The 20055-nt window shown below is 42.7% G+C and overlaps 1 protein-coding gene across 4 annotated transcripts; it reads right to left on the bottom strand.

The window, feature by feature from the left end:
* Window positions 1-5822: 5822 nt before the first annotated feature.
* On the bottom strand, window positions 5823-16850 carry LOC123513145 (serine/threonine-protein kinase DDB_G0283821-like). 4 transcript variants are annotated; one of them, XM_045270066.1, is made up of 7 exons: window positions 16703-16850; window positions 15214-15331; window positions 12375-12446; window positions 12334-12341; window positions 9848-10245; window positions 8969-9169; window positions 5823-8143 (listed from the first exon to the last, which is right to left on the bottom strand). In XM_045270066.1, exons 5-7 carry the CDS (start codon window positions 10155-10157, stop codon window positions 7056-7058), a joined length of 1599 nt encoding a protein of 532 aa, XP_045126001.1. In that variant the 5' UTR covers window positions 10158-10245; window positions 12334-12341; window positions 12375-12446; window positions 15214-15331; window positions 16703-16850; the 3' UTR covers window positions 5823-7055. The 4 variants fall into 4 exon arrangements, with proteins under 4 accessions (XP_045126001.1, XP_045126008.1, XP_045125991.1 ...); XM_045270073.1 differs by having other exon boundaries at window positions 12334-12446; XM_045270056.1 differs by lacking the exons at window positions 15214-15331; window positions 16703-16850 and adding an exon at window positions 13719-13750 and having other exon boundaries at window positions 12334-12446.
* Between the last annotated feature and the right edge of the window lie 3205 nt (window positions 16851-20055).

The raw sequence follows: 20055 nt of genomic DNA on the forward strand, positions 1-20055 counted from the left end.
TAGAGAGAGAGAGAGAGAGAGAGAGAGAGAGAGAGAGAGAGAGAGAGAGAGAGAGAGAGATTAAGGAAAAGAATTGCACATTATTATGATTTATAACTTTAAGCTTTACGTTTCTGCTGGGTCAACAGTTCTCTCTCTCTCTCTCTCTCTCTCTCTCTCTCTCTCTCTCTCTCTCTCTCTCTCTCTCTCTCTCTCTCTCTCTCTCTCTCTCTCTCTCTCAATACCAACCTCAGAGACACAAACAAACCCACACTACTAAGAGAGAAATCCTGGAGACACGCTCTGTGACTTACCCCTTGATTACCCTCGAACCATTGATGGGATTAGCCCGCCGGGTCATCAGGGGGAAGCCAAGTAAAGGTAGCAAGAATTGGACTCCTCACCACCCTATTACTGTGTCTGGTGTGGCTAGAAGCGGTGTTAATAGCGCGTGACTGTAGCGATAAGGAGAACAAACCGGGCCGGGGCGAGTTGATGCGCCCTGTGAATGTCTGCGGTTGCGGTCTGCCAAATTTCACTACCAGATTTTTTTTTTTTTTCTTTTCTTTCGTTTTTCGTGTTTTTTCGTTTACTTTTTCGTTTTTCTTTTCTTCTTTTGTTTTTTTATTCTTTTTGTGTTTCGTTTGTGGGTTTTTTTTGTTTGCTCTTATGATTGTTTTTTTTTTAATTGTTACTGTTTTTATTATTATTTTCATCTTTACTGCCTTTATTTTTACTATTATTATTATTGCCATTATTTTTATTATTATTATTATTATTATTATTATTATTGTTTTTATTATTATTATTATTATTATTATTATTATCATTATCGTTGTTATTATTATTATCATTATTAGTACTATTTTTACTATTATTATCATTAGTACAGTACATCATATCTGTTCAATTTAGATTCGGCTTTTATTCTCTACATTTTCAATCCTTAGTTTCTTTTTTCTTCATTATATTGTCTCTTTTTTTCTCTCTTCATTAATGTAGTGTATTTAATTTGACGGTTTCCTTTCATCACCCTGTTCACTTATTTATTTTTCTTCTCTCCCCACACTTTATCTTTCCCCCAATCGTCTTACGCCTCACTAATGCGCTCAGGAATACAGAAACACAACTTCTTTTTTTCATTATATATTCATTATTTTATTAACTGTGAAAAAATAGTATAAAATATTCGTGGTTGGTGTTCGCCTCCCACAATGCATCGTAACTTGAGAACAATGGAAGAGTTTTCTTTCATAACGAGTCTGCAACGTCGTTTTCTACCACAGTCACTCGATCGTCACTCCTACTTACTCCTCTTCTCTCTCACTACCCATATAGAGTTCTGCTTATGTGTGTGCGTGTATTGTCCTTCATTTTGTGGTAAAGGCATTGAGTTCCTTGTTTTCCTCTGCGTTGTAAAGTTGTCGGCTTTGTTCGCATTCTCGGTCGAGTCGTCGGCCTTAACACACTAACGGAATGTCGCCTCCACGGTGCTACGCTGGAGAGGCAAAGCTGCATATGTCAGGCGAGAGAGAGAGAGAGAGAGAGAGAGAGAGAGAGAGAGAGAGAGAGAGAGAGAGAGAGAGAGAGAGAGAGAGAGAGAGAGAGAGAGAGAGAGAGAGAGAGAGAGAGAGAGAGAGAGAGAGAGTTACAAGGTTCCCTATGACTTATGTCTTGAGTAATATTATATAAGTGTGCTACAGAGTTACTCAGAGAGAGGGAAGTAGTACATGCTAAATGAGAATCATGCACAACACTCCATTGCTGTTCGACTGTCCGGCTTCCTGGCTACCCGACTCTCCGGCTGCCTGGCTACCTGGCTGTCCGGCTTCCTAGCTACCCGACTGTCCGGCTGCCTGGCTACCTGACTGTCCGGCTTCCTGGCTACCCGACTGTCCGGCTTCCTGGCTACCCGACTATCCAGCTGCCTGGCTACCCGACTGTCCGGCTGCCTGACTACCCGGCTGACTGGCTGGCCGGCTGGCTGGATGAATGCTCTCAAAAACTGTTTCACCAAGACACTAAACGCGCCGCTTCCCTCACACCGCCACTCACGCCTCGCTGCTCCCAACACTTGTCCCTCACCACCACCACCACCACCACCACCACTCCCCTTCACCACTGCACCTTTCGTGCGTCCCTTCACCTCCACTGTTGCCCGCGTGCCTCAGTGACCTTGTGTATGTGACCGTGTACATGTGTGTGTGTGTGTGTGTGTGTGTGTGTGTGCAAGTGTGTGTGTTCAGGTGGCTACACTCCTGGCGCGCCGTGCCGTGGTGGCGTGGCGCATGGTTGCCGCGGTGGGGTAGTATAGGGTGTGGGCGCGCTGCAGGTTGGGGCACGCGGCGCCGCCAGAGCCAGAGGTGCCCCCGTCGATGGCCAGGCCGCTGATGCCCCGCACAGTGTTGTGGCGCCGCCGCGGCTGTCGAAGGATCTTTTGCACGGGTTTGTGTTGCTTGGGCGGCGCGGCGGCCTGCACGGGGCCTGCTGCTGCGTCACCACGTAATAGTGACGGAAGGCTGAGGAGGGACAGCGCACGACGTAGAGACGAGCGGCGACCCCGACATCGCTGCCGCGGCGAGTCGTCCACGTAGATGGTGGGCAGGTTGGTGTCCGTGTCAGGGCCGCGGTAGGAGCACGGCAGCCGCAGCGACACGGTGCGCGGACCGCGGCCGCTGCAGGGCTCCGGGCAGGAACACTTGTCGTCAGGCACAGTGAGAGAGGAGGAGCGGCCCAGGCGTGCCTTCAGGATACTGACGGAAGTCACGGAGCTGAAAGACCCCCGCTCGCTGCTCACGGAGCCCCGCGACACCTTCCTGCCGCGGTTAAGGCCGTGCAGGGGCTTCAGGCTGTCCTCAGTGTCCGCATCACCATCCTCCTCTTCCTCTTCGTCCTCAAACACCGGCGTGTCTGCGAAGCAGTCCTCGGTGCGGGCGTGCAGGGCGTGCCGCTCCTCTCCCAGGCTGCTCACGGATCCTCGGAAGCTGTACTTTCCCGATGACTCGCTGCTGTTGCTGCCACGACCTGGCGCCTCCACCTCCCCGCCGCCCTGCACGCCCGCGCCCACACAGCAGGCCTCGTCGCCGCTGCTGTGGCCTGAGTCCAACGGGTCGGACTCCCGGCGGTCGGGGCAGGCGTCTGGCGGGGTGAGGCCCTCCTGGTCGGCGTTGCCCAGAGGGGCGCGGGCACAGTACTGGCACTGACCCATGGCGCCTCACGCCGTGGCAGCAGGGCCCTGAGCGCCTCCCATTGGGTAGGCAGTAGCAGCAGCAGTGGCGGCGGCGGCAGCAGTGGCGATACGGGTGCTAGTATATATACTGGTGGCGGGCGTGCTTCTTCTTTCAAGGCTGTGGGCAGCGCTGGGTCGCAGCGCCACACTCGCTCACTGCCTCACACTGACCCTCGCACCCTCGTGTTACGCAGTAAATACTACACCGCCACGCCGCTGCCAGCCGCCCTCCACGGAAAACCTATCGATTGCGTACCGCTGGATACGCGACGACCTGCACCGCGACGGCCTGTGTCGCAGCCTCGGCCCTGAACCCCCTCCCCTCCCCACCCTTCTCCCGCCTGGAACACCACACACTCACGATAGCCAAAGACTGATGACCGCACTGCTCGCCACCACCACCCACCTCCCCCGCCAGCGTGACTGTCGCGGCGCGGCAGGGAAAGTTTTCTTGTTCAGTTTTCCCTCCCTGGACACACACCTCGCTGCATCCATTCCTTCGTCTGCATCATCTTCCTTTGTCTCTTTCTTTATTCCTCTGCTCTCCCTCTCTTCATAAACCTCAAGAGTTTATACACCATCCTTCTTTCCTCCTCCTCCACTTCCGGTTCCTCCTCCTCTATTTCCTCTTCCGCTTCCTCCTCTTCCCTCTTCTCTCATGTGCATAAGAAGGAATACATAATGGTAAATATATACCTGGATATATCGCCAGAAAATTGCATACTAACAGATTCAAGTTTTCCCTAACAAATTAACCACAAGATTATAACAGCGCCGCTTTATGATATGTTGTAAATTCCGTCAACATTTCTCATGGGCTAAAAAAATAAATAAAAATAGATAAAGAAAAAAAAAACGTAGCGCAAAAAGAATAGAAAATAAAAAGAGTTCCCACAAGATATTTTTCCCTTGGCTTCTCATTGGTCAGCCTTGATGATGACGTCATATGTAAACAGAATCAGCTGTTTTTAATCTTACGGGAAGAAAAGAGAAGTAAATATTGTGATTGGAAAAAAATTATGATTACCTGCCTTTTACGTGTACGAGAGAGAGAGAGAGAGAGAGAGAGAGAGAGAGAGAGAGAGAGAGAGAGAGAGAGAGAATGCAATTATCACATATACAAAAAAAAATTAAATCATCCTTTGAGAGAGAGAGAGAGAGAGAGAGAGAGAGAGAGAGAGAGAGAGAGAGAGAATAGGTTTTAAGGGTGAGCTGGGAAGTGGAGGAAGGACATTTTGCAGGTTTGCTTTCTCCCCACATGAGAGAAAAGAGGAAAGAACAGAAAAGAACACAAAGGAAGACCAAAACTACACGATCAGAGAGAGAGAGAGAGAGAGAGAGAGAGAGAGATGAATAGCCACTACTTTACAACCAAATCGCTATTAAAGAGAAAATACCAACACCAAAACAGATAATAATAATAAATAAATAATAATAATAATAATAATATGAACGCCAACCAATCACACCAAAATGACAAACAATTATAATAAATCATGATATATTGCTTTTGTTAAGAAGATAATAATACCAACCGTGATTTACTGATAGAAATAGTTAAAAAAAAAAAAAAAAAAATAACACAGGCATCATTTGATTTGCCCCAGGGTTCTCAAGCGCACTGGTTCAAATCCTGGCCACGGTCCGAGTTAGGAAGGCCATCCACTCAGATTAACGTTCCCAAATGCCAAAACCAAAGACCTCCTTACTCTTCTGTCAGGTGGCACTGTCCTAACACTAAACCGTAAAACCGAAAAAAATAAATAATGATAATAATAATAATAATAATAATAACAATAATCTGGTTTTTTCCTCCATAATAATAATGAGGACTCCATAATTCAGGTTCATATCTCCCGTAGTTTTTATTCCAATAGCCATTAAGGTTCGTATTTTTCATCCATATTTATGAGTTTACGAATGCAGCAGCTCGTGTTCTGATTGGCTGGCTGCTTCTGACGTCACTATCCTGCCAGCCAATCACAGGACAGCTTGGATTAAAGGGACTAGAGGCCACAAGAAGAAGATCGAAGTAAAGTATGCTTGTGATATTTTCGTTTATTTTTCTTAGTTTTCGTTATATTTTTTTTGTCTTAGTTTTTTTTTATCTATTTCATTCTTTATTTCTCTTCTTTTTTTCTATTTTTTTATTTATCTTTTCATTTTACTTTTATTCTCTTTTTTCGTCATACTTTCGTTTATTTATTTATTTATTTTTTTATTATCCATTTTTAGTCTTATTTTTTATCATGTATTTAATTTTTTTCTTACTATTCTTTTTAACTTTTTTTTTATTTCTCTATTTATCTAATATTGTTTTACTTTTATTTTCTCTTCTCGCTTGTCATATTTTCATTTATTTTTCTTTTTTTATTATTATTATCCTTTTCCTGTCTTAATTTTTTTCATATATTTCATTTTTTCTTAGTTTTTTTTCATCTATTTATCTGATATTTTATTTTCGTTCTCTTTGTATTTATTTTATTTTTCACGTGTTTTCTTTATATTTCTTATGGTTTAGTCTTGCATCTCTCTCTCTCTCTCTCTCTCTCTCTCTGCCAAAATGTGACCAAACACAGAGATAAAGTGAAGGAAACGTAAATCAAAATCCTTGCATGTTTTTTTTTTTTTTTATTATTAATTATCTGTAATCCTTAACTCTTACTAATAGTTGTGTTTTTTCCCCATGTTCTATAAACCTTAACCCTTTCACCACTACACAATCCTTCCTTACATTTTTATCAGTAAATCTATACTCTTAATTTTGTACTTGTCTCTTACATATAAATCATAACTCCTTCAGTACTGGGACGCTTCTTCTACCATGAATTTTGGGTATGATTAGAGAATTTTTATACATTATAAACTCTATGGAGGATTAATGGCCAGTCTTCACAGTTTTAATCCCCCATGTAAGTTTCTAAAGGTGTATGAAATAGCCAAATAGTAAAACAGAATGGATATGAAAATACATCGTGGTACTGGAGTGGTTAAAACATAAGTTACATTAGTTTCCTTAACTTTTCTCGCTCTTTCTGTCCTTGTTACTTTTTCTTCACCCAGTTCTTGATGTGGAAGGTTTAAAATTAATCACAATTTGAAAACACTCTCCAAAAACTCACACCTGATCTTTCTATTCTTAACCCTTTATTGTGTCATTAGTTTCTTTGATTTTTCTCGCTCTTTCTGTCTTTGCAACTTTTTCTTCACCCAGTTCTTGATGTGGAAGGTTTAATTAATCACAATTTGAAAACTCCCTCCAAACACTCACTGTTCTTAACCCTTTATTCAGTTACACTAGTTTCTTTAATTTCTTTCGCTTTCTTTCTTTTCTTGCTACTTTCTCTTCTCCCAGTTCTTGATTTGGAAGGTTTAAATGATCACAACTTGAAAACTCTCTCCAAAAACTCACTTATACCTGATCATCCTATTCTTAACCCTCTACTCAGTGTCATTAGTTTCTTTCATTTCTCTCTCTCTTTCTGTCCTTGCAAATTTTTCTCACAGTTCTTGATGTGGAAGGTTTAAAATTAATCACAATTTGAAAACTCTCTCCAAAAACTCACTTATACCTGATCTTCTTAATCCTAACCCTTTACTAGCCACTTGGTCCACCTTTCCTTCATCACCTTTACACTCACACTAAATCTTTCAACTCAGGAAAAAAAAATAATTACAAAACAGATTCTTTTTCCTCGATATTTTCCTGCTTCTGGTGTTGCTACAAAGTGTTTGGTGTTGCCATGAAAGGGTTACAAGTTGGCAAAAATGGAGGCAACACATCCAAGCATTTCGGATATAAAAAAAAAAAAAAAAAAAAAAAGGAATGAATAAATAAATGAGCAAGTTACCGTTTGACACATTTACGAGTAGCCGTCAGTCGTTTCAAGGTCACGGAAATTACTCTGGTCAGCTTGTTTATGTTGTGGAGTGACTGACACATCTCGTTCATTATCTCCCTCACCACATCCAGCTCCTCCTTTATCTCCATTCCTAGACCTTCAACATTCAGTCCTCCTGCTGGTGTGTTGCTGTGGCTGTGTGTGTCTGTCAGCGCTGTGTTGCTGTGGGTGTCTGTGTCTGTTTTTGGTGTGTTGCTGTGGGTGTCTGTGTCTGTCATTGCTGTGTTGCTGTAGCTGTTTGTGTCTGTCAGTGGTGTGTTGCTGTGGCTATGTGTGTCTATCATTGGTGAGTTGCTGTGGCTGTTTGTGTCTGTCATTGCTGTGTTGCTGTGGTTGTGTGTGTATTCTAGTGCTGTGTTGGTGTGGCTGTGTGTGTCTGTCATTGCTGTGTTGCTGTGGTTGTGTGTGTCTGTCAGTGCTGTGTTGTCAATGGTGTGTGTGTTTCCAAGTGGTGTGTTGCTGGTGTGGTTGCCTGCATCTTCCACTGGAGTGATGGTGTTGGTGTTTGCATACATCAGTGGTGTGTTGGTGTGGCTGCTTGTGTCTGTCAGTGGTGTATTGGTGTGACTGTATGTGTCCCTAAGTGGTGTATTGTCAGTGGCGTGTGTGTTTTCTAGTGTTGTATTGGTGTAGGAGTTTGCATCTTTCAGTGGTATGATGCTATTGGCGTTTGTATATTCTATTGGTGTATTGTCAGTGGTGTGTGTGCCTTCCACTGGTGTGTTGCAGTCGGTGTGCGTGTCTTCCACTTCTTCTTTGACATCCGCCTCCCCTCCACCTCCTGTGTCCTGTAAACTCTGGGTGGGTGTGTGCAAATCTAGAGGAACATTCGCATACGAGTCAAGGTAATCATTCTCATAGTCACAAATCTCTTCCTTCTTCACAAAGTCTGCGTTGGTTTCCACAGTGCACACTTCTGCTGTGGTGTCTATGGTGTGCTCAGGTGGAGTGAAGGCTGCGGAAGAGGCTGTGGCGGCTGTGGAGGTAGTGGTGGTGGTAGTGGTGGTCCCAGCTGGAGATTGTGTGGATAAATCTGTGGAATGGAGGTAATAATGATTGTCTGTCTCTGTCTTTCTATCTCATCTATCATTACTTTAAACTTCTGAGCATTTTCTGCATTTATCATCTCTTTATCTGATGTCTCCACATATCATTAGAGGGAAGGACCATTAAAACATCAATTATCTGGGTTAGAAGTTCATGTGTTTAAAAGAAAGTGTGAGAAGAAGATAACAAGTGGAAAATGATCTACATGTGTGAGGTTCAAGTTTGTTTGGATTGAAATCAAATTATTCAAATCAAGTGACTTCAGTGACTCAAATCAGAATAAAGGAATCATGGTTTCAATCAAAATTCAGATATCCAGTATTGGAAAATGTGATCTACAGGAATTTCTCAATTTACGTGAGGGATGTGTTCCTGAAGAGATCGTGTAATGTGAAAATTGCATAAAGTGAACTCAACTAAACTGTATATTGTTCGCTGTTCGAGGTTCTACTGCATGAGTAGAGAGGTGGTGTGAGTGGCAAGTGTCAGTCAGATACAATGGAACCATGCGTGCTTTGTGGTCCGAGGGGTCTCCAAGCGCACGGGTTGGAATACTGTCCACGTTCCGAGTGCAGGTTGGGCTTCCTCACTCAGGGCAAGGGTTTCCTAGTGGGTGGGCTTTGAGATAGGAGGTACCACAAAAAGTATCCCCATTAGCCCATAAATCCCCATTAAAAGCTCACATGGTGTAAATAAAATAAAAAAAAAAAAGATAAATGTGGACAGAGACAGAACATAAGAGCCAAGTTCAGGTCCTGTAAATCACAAATAGGTAAACACACACACACACACACACACACACCAGCAGTACCTGAGTGGGCCTTTGGTTCTGCATCTGGGAGAGTGGTTTCCTCATTCAGAAACCTCCAGAGTATATTGTAGTAAGGGTTGGTGTTTGGAGGCAGTCCCGCTCTGTCAAAGCAACGCCCCATCCCCTCTGTCATCGCCCAGTCCATCAGGCACTCAAATTCCTTCTCCACCTTGTTCAGCCTCAACATGCGGGAAGAGTCGTCTGTGGAGGTGAAGGCAAAGGGAGAGTGGTCTGTAGAATTGATTTAGCTTGTCTTGGCCAGTTCATCAGAGGCAGTGATTAACAGATGAAGTTTGGTGATTATATTCTGTGAGACATGAAGCTTTTCTGAATGTAGGCTGTGATGTAAAGGCTGTCAGTTAGTGTGAGAGCCCTGAAAGGTGAACAGGATGCATACAAATCTTACAAGTTTCCTTACTGGAGCTGCATCTTGGTAGAATATATGGGTAGAGATAGGATAGACAGATAGAGAAAAGGAGAGAGAGAGAGAGAGAGAGAGAGAGAAGGATGAGAGAGAGATAGAGAGAGAAAAAGTGTGTGGTTTGTTTTCTAGTTATTAACATTCACCAACATTCTCAGGCATAAAGACACTGAGAAATTAATACACAAATCAACAGAAGTGATTTAAATGCATAATTTGAGAACTGTAAATATGATAAATAGAGTTGAAAAGTATATTGTCTTCTCAGGCATAAAAATACTAAGAAATGAATACGCAAATCAACAGAAGTGATTTAAACACATAATTTGAGAACTGTAAATATGACGAACAGAGTTTTAAAATGTATAGTCCTGAAGTTGTCTTTGCTCGCTATTGTAAGATAAAGCTAAACATAATGACGAAATATGACAGTAGGATGAAAGGATACCACAACTTACACTCCTTCCCGTTACTCATTGCCGTCTCCATCTTCCTCTCCTCCCTCCGAATGAGAATATCCTTCCTATGCACCTCCTTCTTCAACCTCATAAACTCCTGCCATACATCCCGCCTGCTCCTCTTCACCTTGCTCACTTCATTGACAGCCTCCACCACTGCCTCCCACTTCTCCTTCTTCTTCTCCAGGATCGTGTGGTGGCCAAGGTACGCGAATAAAGGGTACAGAGAGGCGCTCATGTGTTTTATCATGGCCCTGCACTCCTTGTCACTGAAAGCCAGGCACATCTTCTTAGCCGGTGGTTCCTCCATCTTGATTAGTCTGACCTTTTACCTTGTCCAACTTGTCAGGCAGGTTCCTCAGTTCTACAGCTTCACTACACGTTGTTTTGGTGTCTCCCTGTGTGAAAGGATCGAGGTTTTAGTGTCTATTGATGTTTTTCTTGGACTGAGAGTTGTATTGAGGATGTAACAAGGGCACATAAGTTCTCAGGGTTAAAAATCAGTTTTCTCAGTTCTACAGGTTAACTAGGCAGTGTTATTGTGTCTCCTTGGGTGAAAAGATCAAGATTTTAGTGTCTTTTGATGTGTTTTACTTGGACTGAGAGTTGTATAGAGGACGTAACAAGGGTGCATAAAGTTCTCAGGGTTAGTAATCAGGTTTCTCAGTCCTATCTTAAACTAGACAGTGGTTTGGTGTATCCCTGTGTGAAAAGATAAGAGGTTTTAGTGTCTTTATTGATGTTTTCTCTGGTTTATAAATGATGTAACATAAGCAAAGTTTTCACTGTTAGCAATCAGGTTTCTCAGTCCTATGTTAAACTGGACAGTGCTTTGGTGTCTGTCATGGTGAAAAGATCAAAGTTTTAGTGTCTTTATTGAAGTCATTTTTTTTGGTTTATAGGTGACGTAACATTTATAATCCTCAGTGTTAGCAATTAGTTCTCTCAGTCCTACAGCTTAACTAAAGTGTGTTGTGATGTTTCCCCTGAGAGAAATAAGTGAGATTTTACAGTCAATATTGATGATTTCTTTTATCATGGGGACATAACAAAAGTGCATAGAATTCTCAGTGTTATCAACCACAGCTGAACAAGAAACTATTGGAAAAATGCTAGATTGAAAAAAAAAAGAAAAGGAGATAGGAAGGAACAGTAAGGATTGGTGGATGCATGGAGTGAGTCTCAGTCATCAGGTTGTTAGCGCAGTCATTAAAAAGCTTTAAGATCAGACAGACCAATGGATAAGGTTGACAAGTGGACACAGGCAAGCGTGTTTCATTCAGGGCCTATCATATGTAGATCTAGTGACTTCTTGCAACTTTCCTTTACCTATGAATGTTCTAAAAAGGCAAAACATGTTAGTACAGTTCATGACACACACACACACACACACGGCCCGGTAGCTCAGTGGTTACAGCGCTGGCTTCACAAGCCAGAGGACCGGGGTTCGATTCCCCGGCCGGGTGGAGATATTTGGGTGTGTCTCCTTTCACGTGTAGGTGCTGTTCACCTAGCAGTGAGTAGGTACGGGATGTAAATCGAGGAGTTGTGACCTTGTTGTCCCGGTGTGTGGTGTGTGCCTGGTCTTAGGCCTATCCGAAGATCGGAAATAATGAGCTCAGAGCTCGTTCCGTAGGGTAACGTCTGGCTGTCTCGTCAGAGACTGCAGCAGATCAAACAGTGAAACACACACACACACACACACACACACACTAACACTTATCAATTTACCACCTTCATGCATCTCTCCATACTTCCTTACATTAACTAACTTAACCTAACCTATTTCCTTACATTCCTAACATTCGAACTTAACCTAAACTACAACTCAGACACATACACTAACACTCGTCAGTCTACCACCACCTTGCAGCTTCTCTACTTCTTAACATCTAACCTAACCTAATGTATTTCCTTACATTCCAAACATTTTTATCTAACCTAACCTAGAACTCAGACACAAACACATACACACACACACACTAACACTCATCAAGCTGGACAGCACTTCCCACACTCTTTCTTACAGCTTTCCATACTAACTAACCTAACCTAACATAATTCCTTACATTCCTAACATTCTCACCTAACCTAGAACTCAAACACAGACAAGCACACACACTAACACTCATCAATCTACCACTTTCTTACAACTTTCCCTACTTCATTACCTAACCTAACCTAACTTAAAACTCAATGCCAGACAGGACACAAAGAATAAACATGGATCTGACATGTTATTTTTTGTTTCTACGAGGGGAATATCTGGCCAAGGGCAACAGAAACTAAACAAAAAGACCCTCTTACATGCCAGTCCCCAAGCACGTCCAAGAGAGTTAGCCAAAGAAGGAATAAAAGTCTTGAAACCACCTCCTCCAATGAGTTCAGGTCACAGAAGATGGAGATACAGAAGCAGGCAGGGAGCTCTGGAGTTTGAGGTGAGGAAGAGCAAGGTGTCACAGGTGTTTTGGCCCTGCTACACTCACCCAGCTGCCTCTCAATGCTGCTACACTCACTGCCTCACTGCCTCTCACTGCCAAGACAAGCCGGCCAGGTATTCACTTCTACTGTGCTGTCTTGCTGTCCTTCACTAGGTTGACTGAAAGAGTAATGGCAAAATTAGATAGTGATGAAATAATTATCTATCTATGGATCAAACCGACACACACACATACACAAGCACGTAACAAAACAATAAATGAATAAATACAGTGAATGAATAAACAAATAAGAGTGACTGCCTATAATAGACATGGATATAATATAAAGAGGTACGCTACATGAAAAACAAGGTCGACAATTTGCAGTTTGACCCGACCATGGAATCTTGTGACATGACTTGTTTTTCCGGAGAGAAGTGCGGTGAAGTGATTGGTGGTACATCTCACTGTCCATGCCTAGTGAAGTTAGTCATTTTTATTTGTTTATTCATTTCATTTATTGACTTATTGGTTTGTTGTGTATGTGTGTATGTGTGTGTGTGTGTGTGTGTGTGTGTGTGTGTGTGTGTATTTACTTAGTTGTAGTTTTACAGGGCCTGGGCTTTATGCTTGTGTGGCCCCATCTCCATATCTACACTTATCCAATTTTTCTTTAAAACTATGTACACTCTTTGCTGACACCATTTTTTCACTCAAATTGTATGATTCATCTCTATCTTCCTATCCTTCTTCTGTATCCATTTCTAATATCTGTGTGTGTGTGTGTGTGTGTGTGTGTGTGCTGTCCAAGTAGAATAGCCAGTCTGATACATAGATAGATACATAATTATGACCCACCCTATCTTATATTTCTTTTTCCCTATGTCTAACAAGCTTGGGGACCTCCTGGGAAAGCGGAGTTTAAACCTAACCTAACCCCTTTATCCGATACGGTCAAATGGGGGTTAGAAATACTCGAAAAGTGACCTGGACCGTGAGAATGTGCATAGTTACCTGTACTGTACTGGTTAAAACTGCAATGTTACCAAAATTACCGATTAGAAAATGTTAGCGGGATATTAGAAGATTTTATGGGTCATTTAAGTAGTTTTAAATATTAAGACACTTCCAACGATGTCTTAATGCAGCGATAGGTTAATTTCCCCGGCATTTCTGGTATATAGAGTTTTGTTTAGGATATTTCTAGGATATGCTACTAAAATGTTGATTGTTTAAGAGAATATTAGCCAAAATATCACAGTTCTTAGCATAGATAGATAAAGGAAGTCAATATCTGTACTTTGAAGGGATAAAATAGTAAAACCTTGTAATCCACTCTCTCTCTCTCTCTCTCCAATGTTTCCCCAGCCTTCACCACTACACTAGCCCACCACTGCTAGTAATAAAAGCAATAATAGTAGTAGATAGTTTAGCAGTCTCTCGTGCCTCACCCCAGCGTCTGTTTGTTTACAAGGAAGTGTTGCCAAATGGTGCGCTAAGAGAATATTTCACTCAAAATTTTAAGTTGACGGTATATTAGAGAGGTTTTGGTATTGGTGTTAGTATATATTATTTTATTTAATTTTTCGAGTTTCATTATTGATAGAGTAAAAAATGTAGGTTACTCTTATTGCCAAATGGTGGGGTGCGAGGATATTTCAGTCAGAATTCTAAGTTGACGGTATATCAGAAATGTTATTATGGTAGTGTTATTAGTATTTCTTTTTTTTTTTAGTTTCAGTATTGGTAAAGTAAAAATGTACTCCTGTTTTCTTTTTCTCTTCTTTTTTTTTTCTTTTCTTTAATTTCAGACACGATTGTTATGTTTGCAAAGCTGTATTTGTTCATATTTCCTTCTTTTCCCTTTCCTTTCTTTCTTTTATCGCTTTATTTATTTAATCTTTACCTTCTACTGTGTTCTCTAAGTTTTTCGTTGGTGTATTGCCACAAATTCCTTTTATATAAGGTGTTGTTCTCCGTCCACGCATTCTTACATAACCTTTAGATAGCTTTTGTCTTCTTTAGCGACGGGTATGCAGAGTGCTTAACATTTTAGCTAATTACTTCAGATTAAAGTAATATCTCACCACTACTAAAGCAATTATGATGCGACACTTTTGAGGTAATTCTGAGGTCATTTAAATATCATCAAAACACCGCGCAACACCTCAAAATGTCCCTATATACCCCCCCTAAAACTCAGTAAAAACAACCAATATACGCCCCAAATCACCCCGAACCACCCAAATAAACACACAGACCACTTACAACATTCAAAACTAACCCAAAACACGCTCATAAAACCAAGCAACACCTCAAAAGGCACCAAAATACACACAACACTCTAGAAACACAACTATACGCCAAAATCACTCTCACACACACACCCAAACCATTTAAAACACTGAAAACTAACATAAAACACAATGCAACACCTCACAATGCACCAAGACATACCTAAAACTCACTACAAACATCCAGTATAAACCAAAATCACTTCCACACACCCAAACTACTTACAACACTCAATATCATCCTCTACCACACTCAAAAAAGCCACGCAACCCTTCAAAATACTCCCAAACACACCTAAAACTAACTAAAACACCCAATATATACCCAAATCATCCCTACACACATCCAAAAGACTTCTAACACACACCCACACAGCTTAAACACTCAAAATTAGCCCCAAAGTGCACTCAAAACACCACAGAACCTCTTAAAATACTTCCAAAACACACTCAAAACATGCAAATACTGAAATGCATCTTAATCCACATACTCTAGGTAAGTAAAATATAACTAAAAGGCCTAAAACACACTGAAAACACACAAAATGCACCATAACACCCTGCAACATTACTGAAAACACTTGAAACACCTCAAATATATCAACCAACAGTATGCATTATAAAGAACGTTAAGATTAGAAGGGACACTTACTTAAATATTACACCTTGGCTCCTTCTCCTATTCCGCTTCTATTTCTCATTTCTTCTTCATCCTCCTCCGTTGTTTCTCTTTCGCCTTCCTTCTAATGCTTCCATCTACACGCCTGAGCCTAGAAACACATCAGAACACTAGATTTTAGGCGAAATATTGAGGAAATGGAGGGTGACTTAAGTATTATCGCCTGGCTGCTCCTCCTCTTCCTCCTCCTTTTCTCCTTCCTTCCTCTTTATCCTCCTTTATTTCTCCTTTCTTCCTCCTTCTGCCACCAATATCTACACACCTGAACCTAGAAACACACGAAAACACGTAGAAATAACTAGATATTAGGCAAAATATTGACGAACTGGGGGTGTTGGAAAAAGAGGCGCCAGCCTAAGGCTATGTTGAGTCACCACCTGGGCTGTGGGCTGTGGTCATCAGAGAACGGGACCGGGGGTGACTCGGCTAAATTACGTAAATCATTTCATTTTGAAAATGACTTTTAGAAAAAACGAAGCCACGGCCGAATGCATGACATTTTATGACGTGATAAATATTTAAACTAATTTTCAAAATATCAGAATATCTCCAGCTCAACTAGTTTTTAAAAAATGTCTAAATTAATTACGTTAAAAAGTATGAAACATTTTCAACAGTAACTTTCCTAAAACGTCCTGGAAAATCAAGCCATTTTCACTTGGCGAGTATTTTACCACATTTCCCAGAGTCTGAGCTATCTTTTAGGACATTTTACGGCGAGATAGACCGAGAAACAGAAACGTGAGCAAATAGAATAAAGAAAAATAAGACTTTTTTTCAACACCATCAAAAACCATTTAAAAGTCCACATATTTCACTCAATACATTGATTTCACGCTTAAAAGAGTATAAACGATTCTTTGACATCACAAAGGCTCACTTATACCTTCAAATAAAAAAGCTCAAACTTGGAAATTGAAAATTTTGACCTTTAAAAGGCCTTTAACATACGCCATAAAACACCGGTAAACGGTACATATTTACCCAATACAGGCGCGGAAAACACTTCAAACACAACGAAACATTTATAGAAACCATAAAAACATGCCATGGAAGCGTAATATTACAGTTAGGATATATTTGAAAAAAAGTATTTGACCCCGCAGGCAGGCTGCCCGGGGGAGGGTGGTGGCTGGGCGGCCGCCAGGTTGGGGGGAGGCGGCCCGGAGGCAATACGGGGAACATTGGCGGCGGGACGTCATTATGTTGTCTTTATCATCTCATCAAGCCAAAATTAAGCCATATACAGAACTTTTGACTGTGGGATGTGAAATAGTATACTGGTGGCTACATCCTGACACATGTTTGGCTTACGATAAGTAAAGGAAGCAAATATGAGCTGTTAATACTGACGCCTTGACTCTATAATGATAATTATACTCTCACCTTTTGATATTTACGTACTGTTTTCACTCTCGTATGTAAAGAAAACCTAAAAACAAGTGAATGGCCTTATGAATACCTTTAATTGATGAAGATAAGGCAGTGAGGAAGGTTGTGGCGACGGCTTGCAATGTTTGCCATGCCGTTTGGTGCATGGTGCTGGTGCTTAATTGGTGGTTGGTGCTGCACTTCACTTCACTTGTATGTGTGTGTGTGTGTTTATGTGTAGACATGTTTTGGATGTGTGTATGTGTGTGTGTGTGTGTGTGTGTGTGTGTGTTTATGTGTAGACATGTTTTGGATGTGTGTGGGGGTGTTTTGAGTGAGTTTACGAGTGTTTTCGGTATATAAGAGTTTTTTTTTAGTGTTTATGGCTGTGTATGGGTCAGTATTGCCGACTGCCACCATCACCACCACTGTTACCACCAACGCCACCACAAGTCGACTACTGCCTGCCGGTCTATCCACCAGGAGGCGAGAGCACAATGGCGGGAGTCCTAAGCTATGGCTATAAAAATCGTCTGCTCACCAATCTTGGAAGCGAAGCGAGCGGTGTGGCGAATGTTTGTTCCATTGCGACCTACGTCGCTGAAATCAGGCACGTGCACATACAGACCCAAAAGGGTGCTTCGCCCCCTGCCCTTCTTGCCCTCGTCAAAGTGCCCTTTTTAAGCCCATATTTTTTTTTTTTTTATGAATTATTAAGTTCCTGTTGCGCATAGACTGCCCTGTCTGGTTGAAAGATGTCAGGATAGAATAAAATTGAAATAAATATTAGGTCGCGGAGATGCACTTTACTATTCACGGGTCAAGTGACGGTCACCCGGTCTACACGTGCCCTTCCGCGCGCAGCGACACTTCTTTGACTGGCAGGCACTACCTGTCACTGACACATGACCCTCTCGACTCTGTCCTACAGTTAGCCAACTTCAAGCACTACATTTACTTCAGTTAGGTGAGCTATTTGCCGCAACACAGCAGTAGTGGTGTGTGGTCAGCCGTGATCTGCTGTGATCAGCCACCTCCAGGTCTTCCTCGTATACAGAAATATGTAGCAATTAAAGAAAGAATAGTCTGTTACACTATCATTGTGATTTTAAAGCCTCACCTGTGAAACTTTTATCAAACGTCATCACCGCGCGCTGTGTGTGAGCAGCCAGTTAATTTGATCAAACTTTTTTTTTTTCTTATAGCGGAATGATCCTGTTTTGTTTTATTCTGTTTGTATATTTTGAAAACTTTACACAAAAAAAAAAAAAAAGAAAAACGAGCCAACATTACACCAAGAAAAAAAACAAAACAAGAAAGCTGTAAAAAGAAACAATGTTGACATGGCGTTAGTTTGTTTGATAATAGATTGCCTGAAAATATGTCAGTGTTTTGTTCCTTTTTGTAAGTGCAGGTGAATTGGATGTCTTCCAAACAGGAGTGTTAAATGTTAATAATTTCATATCAAGTGCTGTCATTGTATAAAATTGAGATAATTAGACTTGGTGGAGTGTGTCCTTGGCTATAGGCTCACTCACCACCTGATCAGATTGTAAAGGAAAACCACTCATCAACATAATCGAATTGTATTGTTGAAAACCATATAATGCTTTTCAACTAAGATATAAATGTCTTTTTTTCTTTTTTTTCTTTTTTTATTTCTTTAGCCCGCGCACTCGCATGGAATTGTCCCGCACTTGTAATACTCTGAGCCCCTGCCGCTCTACAACCCTGTAATACCGAGCCCCTGCCGCTCTACAACCCTGTAATACTCTGAGCCCCTGCCGCTCCACAACCCTGTAATACTCTGAGCCCCTGCCGCTCCACAACCCTGTAATACTCTGAGCCCCTGCCGCTCCACAACCCTGTAATACCGAGCCCCTGCCGCTCTACAACCCTGTAATACTCTGAGCCCCTGCCGCTCTACGACCCTGTAATACCGAGCCCCTGCCGCTCTACAACCCTGTAATACTCTGAGCCCCTGCCGCTCCACAACCCTGTAATACTCTGAGCCCCTGCCGCTCCACAACCCTGTAATACCGAGCCCCTGCCGCTCTACAACCCTGTAATACTCTGAGCCCCTGCTGCCCACAACCCTGTAATACTCTGAGCCCCTGCCGCTCCACAACCCTGTAATACTCTGAGCCCCTGCCGCTCTACAACCCTGTAATACCGAGCCCCTGCCGCTCTACAACCCTGTAATACTCTGAGCCCCTGCCGCTCCACAACCCTGTAATACTCTGAGCCCCTGCTGCCCACAACCCTGTAATACTCTGAGCCCCTGCCGCTCCACAACCCTGTAATACTCTGAGCCTCTGCCGCTCCACAACCCTGTAATACTCTGAGCCCCTGCCGCTCCACAACCCTGTAATACTCTGAGCCCCTGCCGCTCCACAACCCTGTAATACTCTGAGCCCCTGCCGCTCCACAACCCTGTTATACTCTGAGCCCCTGCCGCTCCACAACCCTGTAATACTCTGAGCCCCTGCTGCTCCACAACCCTGTAATACTCTGAGCCCTGCTGCTCCACAACCCTGTAATACTCTGAGCCCCTGCTGCTCCACAACCCTGTAATACTCTGAGCCCCTGCTGCTCCACAACCCTGTAATACTCTGAGCCCCTGCTGCTCCACAACCCTGTAATACTCTGAGCCCCTGCTGCTCCACAACCCTGTAATACTCTGAGCCCCTGCTGCTCCACAACCCTGTAATACTCTGAGCCCCTGCTGCTCCACAACCCTGTAATACTCTGAGCCCCTGCTGCTCCACAACCCTGTAATACTCTGAGCCCCTGCCGCTCCACAACCCTGTAATACTCTGAGCCCCTGCCGCTCCACAACCCTGTAATACTCTGAGCCCCTGCCGCTCCACAACCCTGTAATACTCTGAGCTCCTGCCGCTCTACAACCCTGTGCACGTCCCTGGCTGAAATGCTATCCACCAAAGTCCGTTTCACACTAGATGCGATGCTTGGCGGGACACGCTGTGCCGCCTAGCCTGGCTGACTGGTTGCTATGGGCATTTTCACACCGGGCGCGATGCTCGAGACATTCGCTGCGGCGGTGAGCTGACTTTATAGTTCCTTACCTTAGTGGAAAGGGGAGACGGTCTTGCTGACAGAAGAAAACGATGCATCAGGTGAAAAAAAAAAAAAAAACAGGAGGAAGGTTTATACTGTAAAAGGTTTGCAAAGCTTCTAATGGCGTGTATAATCTAGTTAATATATAAATCATGAATCATCTTCGCTCACTGGATCTTTTAATGACGTCACGAAGCAGCCAACTCTTACTGGAGCTCCGACTAGCGCTTTGCCTCGCCATGACATTCTGGACAACAGCTGGAGGATGAATGTAGTGCTGTGAACTTAGACGAAAACCATTAACTTCGAGCGTTACTCACTGGGTAACGAGAAATGTATGTTTGATTAAAGATGGACAAACTTGCA

Source organism: Portunus trituberculatus, chromosome 5, assembly GCF_017591435.1.
Source record: "Portunus trituberculatus isolate SZX2019 chromosome 5, ASM1759143v1, whole genome shotgun sequence".
Taxonomy (NCBI): domain Eukaryota; kingdom Metazoa; phylum Arthropoda; class Malacostraca; order Decapoda; family Portunidae; genus Portunus; species Portunus trituberculatus.